Source organism: Electrophorus electricus, chromosome 10, assembly GCF_041902795.1.
Source record: "Electrophorus electricus isolate QZ-2024a chromosome 10, ASM4190279v1, whole genome shotgun sequence".
In the NCBI taxonomy this organism is placed as follows: domain Eukaryota; kingdom Metazoa; phylum Chordata; class Actinopteri; order Gymnotiformes; family Gymnotidae; genus Electrophorus; species Electrophorus electricus.
This window is the reverse complement of record NC_137506.1, coordinates 557,501-567,518: the sequence shown is the minus strand read 5'-3', so window position 1 is coordinate 567,518 and position 10,018 is coordinate 557,501. Positions and strand designations below refer to the sequence as shown.

At 48.4% G+C, this 10,018-nt stretch overlaps 1 protein-coding gene across 2 annotated transcripts in view; it reads right to left on the bottom strand.

Moving 5' to 3' along the window:
• Positions 1–421: 421 nt before the first annotated feature.
• The window catches only part of stac (SH3 and cysteine rich domain), a 40,833-nt gene continuing 31,236 nt past the window's right edge, over positions 422–10,018 (bottom strand). For both annotated transcript variants that reach the window (XM_027027095.3, XM_081721527.1), the window contains 4 exons: positions 5,649–5,725; positions 4,271–4,322; positions 3,850–3,987; positions 422–3,014 (listed from right to left, as the gene is read on the bottom strand). In XM_027027095.3, coding sequence (XP_026882896.2) covers positions 2,916–3,014; positions 3,850–3,987; positions 4,271–4,322; positions 5,649–5,725 — 366 coding nt within the window. In that variant the 3' untranslated portion in view covers positions 422–2,915. The remainder of the gene's footprint in view (positions 3,015–3,849; positions 3,988–4,270; positions 4,323–5,648; positions 5,726–10,018) is intronic.

Here is a 10,018-nt window from a genome sequence, read left to right as displayed (position 1 = left end):
TCACTAGTGCTGTGCATCCTATCGGACACTACACACACACAAAATACCACACACCCAAACCCTCCACGCTAACGCTCCACTGTAACCCTCCAGGGCCGATCGCTCCACCCTAATCCTTGCGGCATCACCCCGTGTGACCTCTCCTTCTCCCGCCTTACAGGATGACCAACGAGGACAGACAATAACAGCACAGATCTGAGTTATGCTGGGAGACCAAACTCATGGTAGTGAGTATTATATTGAACACTCTCTCTCTTTTACATTGACAACACTCTTAGGAAACAGGGCTCAGGATGTTCAGCTATTTTACATTTCTGACATTTATCTGACACTTTGAGCCAAAGCGACTTACCTCAGGTACCTTAACCACTGAATATTTGCAATGTTTTGTGCGAGTATCTCACAAAAAATATTCACATCATAATTTCTTTTGCTCCCCATTTTATTGGATCATTTACTGGCTAATGAACTTTTTCACTAAAGTGAGCTAATTAAGTAATTAATTGGCTACAGTAGGTTTTATGTTAATCAGCGTCACAGTGGGAGGTTTAATCCAGCTCAGTGCAAACAGGCGTTCCACCCCATCCATCAAGAAATAGACTTTTATTCTGTGCATACAATATGTACAATGCCATAATTACCCACAAACCCTTCCTCAGTGCTAAGCAGCTCAGAGAACAGACTGATGGAACCAGATAAATGCGCTGTATCTTATATACCGAAGGAATAAATCTCTCAAAAAGGCTAACAGGGCTAATGACCCAGTAAAGCTAGTGGAAACCAGTAAGTTTTATCCAGTCTGCTTACTGGCTGTTGTCATCTTTCCTTTAGCAGCTGTTTTGTTCACGCTCCTTTTTAAAAACGTGTTTAATATTATATTCCAGAGGTATCGAGACATTCAGTACTGCACACCTTCTACCTCTGCCCCCTTTACCTGGAACTCAGGTGTGATGACCAAACTACACATTAGCTGTTCAATGAATTGCTAGTGACTACAAAATATACAACACACAGCTCAATTGTGCCGTATTCCTATTTTTTTGTATGTTTATCTTAAATGCAGAGACTCCAGTAGGGGAGGTTCCACCCTAGGTGTAGTCCCTCTAGATTGGCCTACCCTCCTCTAGCTCTGCCCTGGCCCCTCCCTCCAATTATTAACTATATTGCAGCAAACTGATTGGCTCATTAGAATCTGTAGTCGTATAAACTCGTATATTATAACTGTAATGTATTCTTCTGCTCCGTTTTCATGGTCCATGCAGTGTTTTCTAAGAATTTAAGGTCTCTTAAATTATTCTTAAAAAACCTGCTCAACACATGCATCTCGCCTCCTGCTTAATCTGAGGTTATTTAGATTATTTATTTAGAAACTCCCTTAGTCTTTTTTCTTCTTCCTGTTTATTTTGATTGCTTGTGTGTAGAGGAACAAAACTAAACTCTCAACATTTTTGCTTTAAGTATTCCTCAAAGGGATGGAGAAAAGGTGTCAGTGGTGCAGTGATCTGAACTGGCAGCACACTGTATTCTCACCAGTGGTACAGTGAGCTGAACTGGCAGCACACTGTAGTCTCACCAGTGGTACAGTGAGCTGATCTAAACAGCACTGTAGTCTCACCAGTGATGCAGTGAGCTGAACTAAACAGCACTGTAGTCTCACCAGTGATGCAGTGAGCTGAACTAAACAGCACTATAGTCTCACCAGTGATGCAGTGAGCTGAACTAAACAGCACTGTAGTCTCATCAGTGGTACAGTGAGCTGAACTAAACAGCACTGTAGTCTCACCAGTGATGCAGTGAGCTGAACTAAACAGCACTGTAGTCTCACCAGTGTTACAGTGAGCTGAACTAAACAGCACTGTAGTCTCACCAGTGTTACAGTGAGCTGAACTAAACAGCACTGCAGTGTTATCTAATCCGAGTCACCTTAAACACCAGAAACCATAATACCTGAATTTATAAAGTCTTATCAGATAAAGAAAGATTTTACGCTAATGTTAATATCAGATAAAATGGCTGATGCTTCTTCAAACGTTTCCTGTGATAATTCTACCAGAACAGCAGATATTTTGTAACTTAAATATTGTCATTTCTGTCTAGCAGTTAAAGTCAAAAGCGTCACACACAGGAAGTGTACAGCACGTTCCTGATGCCCGACAAACACCGTTTCATACAGGACTTCTAATTTCCAGCCACATGTGAAAGTTCAGCTTTGTGCTCTGTCAGGTCACGGCCTGGTATCATTCGTTATGAAATGTTGTTCGTGTCTTTTTTAAAACATATTCTGTGATGGGAACGTGTGGTTTCCTTCAGAGGGGAATTTTCTGTCCAACAAAATGTGCCCACGTTACTCTCCGCTTTTAAAAATACTCCCTTGTCCAATTCTTGAGGAATCTGCGCTATTCTTTCCGTGAGGGCACTTCATGTTGACATGGGACTGCCTTTTTAGAGGAGTGAAAAGTCATCCGACATCAAAGGAATAAAAACTTTCAAACGCTGTTGCGATAGCAGAAAAAAAAAAAAAAAAAACTCAAAGAAAACCAGTGAGAAGTTTTCTGTTCATGTTATTATAGATAAATCAGACCTGGAAAAGTTTCGGTCTTAGCGATTCACGTCCGATTCCACTTCCTGTGGTCGCCCTGTAACAGAGGGATGGATGGAAAAGAGATGGATTAATTGTGTCCTCGCCGGAGATGTTTGCACGCCTCTGTGGTGTGGGTCCAACCCCTGGCAGCTCAGTGACTCTTAGGTGTCACTGCAGATGCCCGATTTGTTTGTCCAGACCGGACTGGAGATGGCACGGACAACCGTGTCGCCGGTCCTCGGCACGGAGGTCCTCCTCCGGACCTCTGTGCTCCTCTCCTGTGGTCCTTCCCTCTCTCTCCGACCTCTCCAGCTCCTGCAGAAGTTCTCGCTCCTCAGACGTTCTCCAGCACGTCGCAGGGGACGAAGCCCCTCTTCTTACCACTGGCTACTCTGATGAAGCCGTTGTGCTCGTCCACACAGCTCACGCAGATCTAGAACACACGCATGCTCAGAATAAATCACACTGTTGTAGCCTCACACAGGGGGCCAAGGCCAAGTTTCCCACAGTCAGATTAATTTTAAACTGGGACTAAAACCAATGTCCAGTGGTGATTCCACCAGTGCTATTTTCATGCATGTTTTTATTTTATTGTTATATATTTACATATTTTTATTTACTTTAGCTCAGTGTTTCCTGCCTTCCCACCATGACAGCACCGTTCAGTCATTTCTGACATGTGTGGGGTTCGATTTCAGACTGGGATTAGTTGTGCGTGGCGTTCGATTTCCAGCCTGGGATTAGGTGTGCGTGGGATTCGATTTCCAGACTGGGATTAGGTGTGCGTGGGGTTTGATTTCCAGACTGGGATTAGGTGTGCGTGGGGTTCGATTTCCAGACTGGGATTAGGTGTGCGTGGGGTTTGATTTCCAGACTGGGATTAGGTGTGCGTGGGGTTTGATTTCCAGACTGGGATTAGGTGTGCGTGGGGTTTGATTTCCAGACTGGGATTAGGTGTGCGTGGGGTTTGATTTCCAGACTGGGATTAGGTGTGCGTGGGGTTTGATTTCCAGACTGGGATTAGGTGTGCGTGGGGTTTGATTTCCAGACTGGGATTAGGTGTGCGTGGGGTTCGATTTCCAGACTGGGATTAGGTGTGCGTGGGGTTTGATTTCCAGACTAGGATTAGGTGTGCCTGGGATTAGATTTCCAGACTGGAATTAGATGTGCATGGGGTTCGATTTCCAGACTGGGATTAGTTGTGCTTCAGTGACACCCAGCTGACTCGGTGCAGGGGTCAACAGGTAAAGGTGAGTGAGGTCACTCACCTGTCCTTCTTTCAGGGTGATTTGGCCTTGCTCCTTGCAGCCAATGAATGTTCTGTTGCAGCGGAACACCCGATCACCTGGCTTCACTTGGTGCGCAAAAGATGATGGGAAGAAACCTATGCGGTCATCTATCACACCCTAGAAACATTACAGCAGAAAACCAGATGAACATTTCACAAAAAAATGCAGTTAATCACTGAATGTGCCACATTGTAAAATACTGTTCATGTCTTAAATAAAGGGCTCTGAAGCATGCAGTTCTCTGACCCCCAACCCTAACTTCACCCTCCACCTTTCTGCATGCTCTCGTACAATCATCTGTTAGACATTCGGGAGTGTTCTGGAATGTTCTGGAGTGCTCTGGAGCGTTCTGGAGTGCTCTGGAGCATTCTGGAATGTTCTGGAGCATTCTGGGACCCACCTTCCACCAATCTTCATTTGAATCATCTGCCACTATTATTCGATCACCCGGCCTGAAACAAAACAGCAGATCAAAAATGAAGGTTCCAAACGCATACTTGCATACTCGAACGCTGTCTTACACTGGATGGCTTTTAGTGACTGTTAACTATGATAATGAAATCTGGAGATGGTTCTTTTTCCCGCTGGGTTTGGCGAGAGCGCGTTCAAACACCACGAGCAAGCCGAGAGCTCCACTCATCTACGGTTCACGCCTCCCTCCCGAGGTGTCAACGACTCCCAAATGAACCAAGAGAAACTCAAGTGTCAGTGCAGCCTGGCGCATGGGCGTGAGGAGCAGAACACGAACCCTCCACCAGGTACCAGGAGCGACGGGCCAGCAGGAGGTGCCTGCCTGACCCATGGTAGCAGAACACAGCCACGCGCTGCAGTGCCGTCGTGTCCGTTAAAATACCCGCAAATACCCGCAGTCCCGCATGAGGATGTGAGTGTGTAGGTGAAGGGGAATGAACACACACACACACACCTCCAACACCTGGGCCTCAGATCACCAGCTAATTATCAAGTGTTTGTGCTGTGGGTCAGGTGAGGGCGCCGTCGCCCTCTAGTGGTAGCTGTAGGGAGCAGGAGTGCGGCAGAGTGTGTGTGGGTGAAGGACACACTCCTGCTACAGGCACCACGGACAAATGAGGAGGCTGCCTGGGTTTTTGTACAAAATGTAATGTAATGCAGTAATAAAGCACACACAAATCTCACTATGTGAAAGGAGAGACCAGGGCTAGCAGACCAATGACCTGTAGATCTTGGCTCCGCCTTGTCGAGAGAAGTAACAAGTGTGTGTGTTTGTGTGTGTGGTGGGGGTGTTATATGCAGTGTAAGAGGCAAAGTGTTTAAAGGAGAATATCTCTTCATACATAAATGTGCTCACGGGGGCATTTAAGTGTGATAAAGACTAGCAAGGTGTTTCTGGTGGTTCCTACATTGGTCTGCAGTTACCTTATAGTTAGAGGTCAGGGCTTAGGGCAAAAAATTAACCCCTTGGTCACGCTGGTTCCTCATAATTCTAGTACTAAAAGTATGTGCATGTTTATAATAGTGTGTGTTTGTGTGTGTGTGTGTGTGTGTGTGTGTGTGTGTGTGTGTGTATGTTAGTGTGTATGATTGCGTGTGTGTATGTTATTGTGTGTGCATTTTAGTTTCTGTGCGTACGTTATCGTGTGTGGACTTTAGTGTGTGTGTGTGTACATTATCGTGAGTGTGTGTGTGTGTGTGTGTGTGTGCGTGTGTGTATGTACATTATTGTGTATGTGTGTGTGTGTGTGTCTGTGTGTGTGTGTGTGTGTGTGTGTGTGAGTGCTTGATTCCTCTTTCATACTCACCTCATTTCCAAGTCCTGGTTGTCCTGAGGGTTGAATCTGTACAAGGCCACACACGTGTTGAGCTGCAAGAGATCCTTCTACACACACACACACACACACACACACACACCCACACACACACACACCCACGTCATTAGCAGCTTGCTGTCTAACTCTGCTGCTCGACTACCTGACCAGTCATTTCTCTCTCTCTCCCTCTCTCACACATTCTGTCATTCTGTTAAACTATCATTCTTCCACACAAAGTAATTATACTGAAAAAAATCCATCCTTGCACACACATGCACATGAATATATGATATATTACATATATAAAGGAAATCCCTGTCACGGCATTTTTTCAAGAGGACAAACGTTTAGCAGGAACCACATGTTGAGTTCAGTTAGGTGCACACAAACCCTGGTTGTGATCTCCACGTGTGTATGTGGACTCTAGTAAACAACTCTGGAGTGGAAAAATAAACAGGAAGACGAGAGAGCTCTGTGATCGTCTCCTCTGTCGCTCCTCGGTCTGAAGTGAGAATCGTGCACTCACTGGAGTCTCAGGAGAGCAAGTGTGTGGGAGGAGCTCTACTTCCTCACGGTTAGTGGTGTGATTCAGGCACGGAGGCGCTGGGAGAAAGAGTGAAAGAGAACCAAGGCTGTGCATGAACTCCACATGACTTCATGGCTTACAGTCTAGTGGAAAGACGACACTGGAGGCGTGGCCTACCAGACTGAAGCAGACCCCTGGAGGCGTGGCCTACCAGACTGAAGCAGACCCCTGGAGGTGTGGCCTACCAGACTGAAGCAGACCCCTGGAGGCGTGGCCTACCAGATTGAAGCAGACCCCTGGAGGCGTGGCCTAACAGACTGAAGCAGACCCCTGGAGGCGAGGCCTACCAGATTGAAGCAGACCCCTGGAGGCGTGGCCTACCAGACTGAAGCAGACCCCTGGAGGCGTGGCCTACCAGACTGAAGCAGACCCCTGAAGGCGTGGCCTACCAGACTGAAGCAGACCCCTGGAGGCGTGGCCTACCAGACTGAAGCAGACCCCTGGAGGCGTGGCCTACCAGACTGAAGCAGACCCCTGGAGGCGTGGCCTACCAGACTGAAGCAGACCCCTGGAGGCGTGGCCTACCAGACTGAAGCAGACCCCTGGAGGCATGGCCTACCAGACTGAAGCAGACCCCTGGAGGCGTGGCCTACCAGACTGAAGCAGACCCCTGGAGGCGTGGCCTACCAGACTGAAGCAGACCCCTGGAGGCGTGGCCTACCAGACTGAAGCAGACCCCTGAAGGCATGGCCTACCAGACTGAAGCAGACCCCTGAAGGCATGGCCTACCAGACTGAAGCAGACCCCTGGAGGCGTGGCCTACCAGACTGAAGCAGACCCCTGAAGGCATGGACTACCAGACTGAAGCAGACCCCTGGAGGCGTGGCCTACCAGACTGAAGCAGACCCCTGGAGACGTGGCCTACCAGACTGAAGCAGACCCCTGAAGGCGTGGCCTACCAGACTGAAGCAGACCCCTGAAGGCATGGCCTACCAGACTGAAGCAGACCCCTGGAGGCGTGGCCTACCAGACTGAAGCAGACCCCTGGAGGCGTGGCCTACCAGACTGAAGCAGACCCCTGAAGGCGTGGCCTACCAGACTGAAGCAGACCCCTGAAGGCATGGCCTACCAGACTGAAGCAGACCCCTGGAGGCGTGGCCTACCAGACTGAAGCAGACCCCTGAAGGCGTGGCCTACCAGACTGAAGCAGACCCCTGGAGGCGTGGCCTACCAGACTGAAGCAGACCCCTGGAGGCGTGGCCTACCAGACTGAAGCAGACCCCTGAAGGCATGGCCTACCAGACTGAAGCAGACCCCTGAAGGCATGGCCTACCAGACTGAAGCAGACCCCTGGAGGCGTGGCCTACCAGACTGAAGCAGACCCCTGAAGGCATGGACTACCAGACTGAAGCAGACCCCTGGAGGCGTGGCCTACCAGACTGAAGCAGACCCCTGGAGACGTGGCCTACCAGACTGAAGCAGACCCCTGAAGGCGTGGCCTACCAGACTGAAGCAGACCCCTGAAGGCATGGCCTACCAGACTGAAGCAGACCCCTGGAGGCGTGGCCTACCAGACTGAAGCAGACCCCTGGAGGCGTGGCCTACCAGACTGAAGCAGACCCCTGAAGGCGTGGCCTACCAGACTGAAGCAGACCCCTGAAGGCATGGCCTACCAGACTGAAGCAGACCCCTGGAGGCGTGGCCTACCAGACTGAAGCAGACCCCTGGAGGCGTGGCCTACCAGACTGAAGCAGACCCCTGGAGGCGTGGCCTACCAGGTCATGAGAAGGATGTCTGCTTTACAGTCACTGCACACACCTGTCTGCTTAAAAGCCTCGCAGTGGGCCTGAGTTACGACCCCACGCTACACACATAGTCTGACACACACTGCCAATCTCTCTCTCTCTCACACACACACACACCCCAATGTCATTACCAGTTCTCTCTCTGAGACACACACACACACACACACACACACACACACACACACTGCACTCGGTGTGTGTGTGAGGAGGTTTTAAGAATATTATTGGTTATGAAACGTGGGGTGTTTTTGTGTGTCATGCCGGGTTACACTGCATCTACATTTCTTGTGTGTGTGTCGGGGCCGGGGGGGTGGTGTGTGTGAGATATTCAGGCTTTGCAAACCAAGTTACCAGCAACTGAGAGAAGCCACCAGCCGATTATGCCACCAGAGAATGACTCGGAAGCTGACGGTCTCGCACACGCACACACAGACACACACACACACTCACACACACTCACACACACACGCTGGCTAATGAAACTGAGCACAGATTTAGTGGGGGACTATGTGGGAGGTGGCTCCACAGCTGCGCGTCTCCTCTCACCAAAAACGGATGCATCAGGGTTGCGCACTTCTCTCTGACACCTTACAACTGGCTGATGTAATACCGAAATCTCACAGTGCTTACAGTTCCCAACGTGCTGCACAACTGGAGGAAATATATAGCAAAACACTGATGGCAGATTCTGACAGGAGCGATGTTGGCATCGGGTTGTTATGACAACCAGACACTTTCATTTTAAAAACAAGCCAGAAGAGGAGGTCATGTGACCCCGTGTTGGTCATGAATGAGGTCAGAGCAACCATGCCACTGGTTCAGCAAAAATGTTCCATTCTTGCAGTTCAGTGCAAAGTTACATTTACCTGTAGGACACACAGGATAAAAGTGCCATGAATAATTGAAAGACTGTGGGAACTGGGACAAGCTGCAGCCAGAAGCAGGTCAAGGAAACCACATTCAGATCCAGATAAACCACATTCAGATCCAGATAAGACGCATTCAGATCCAGATAAGACACATTCAGACTGAGATAAACCATGTTCAGATTGACAAACTACATTCAGATTCAGATAAACCGCATTCAGATCCAGATAAGACGCATTCAGATCCAGATAAGACGCATTCAGATCCAGATAAGACACATTCAGACTGAGATAAACCATGTTCAGATTGACATAAACTACATTCAGATTCAGATAAACCGCATTCAGATCCAGATAAGACGCATTCAGATCCAGATAAGACACATTCAGATCCAGATAAACCACATTCAGACAGATAAACCATGTTCAGATTGACATAAACTACATTCAGATTCAGATACACCACATTCAGATCCAGATAAACCACATTCGGATTAAGGTAAACCGGTTCAAGTTAATCCACATTCTGGGTTCTGAACTAGTAGCGCCTCCTCTTTTCCTGTAGTACATAACACACTTAATTTTCTTCTGGGTGTGACAGCATGAGAGGACAACAGGTCAATGAAGGCTATGATCCAGGTTTCTGCATGTGTTCTTAGGACATGCGTTAAGTGAACAATTCTGGCGTCACTAGGGCCTGGGGCGCTAGGGTTCTGGTTATTAGGGCCTGAGTCGCTAGGTTTGGGGTCAATTACTTAAAGGGGGCAGTTTTCCACTCTGCTCCTGGGAAGTTCACAAGCTGTGGCATGTAGCCAAGCGCAACATGCCAAAGCTTCTTCAGAGCTGCTTTCAAATCAGTATTCCAGTTCGTGGAAATATGACTAATCCAGCAACAAGCGTGGAAATGAATGACCTGGGGTCAGTTCTCATCGAGACTTGAATTATAGCGGACAGAGTCGATTAAACTTTAGTGCCTTGTCCCAGAAAAACACACTTTCAGTGGAAATAAAGATGGGAATGTGTCCTGGTGCGAGAGAGAGAGAACAGGAAGAAGGGTGTACAGAGAGAGCTCGGGGTGAGGACGACACCATAGACACTGTGTGTAGTCAAGACGTCCTGAGAAGTTGCTTTTACTTGCGACATTGTAAAGCTGGGCTCACTTCA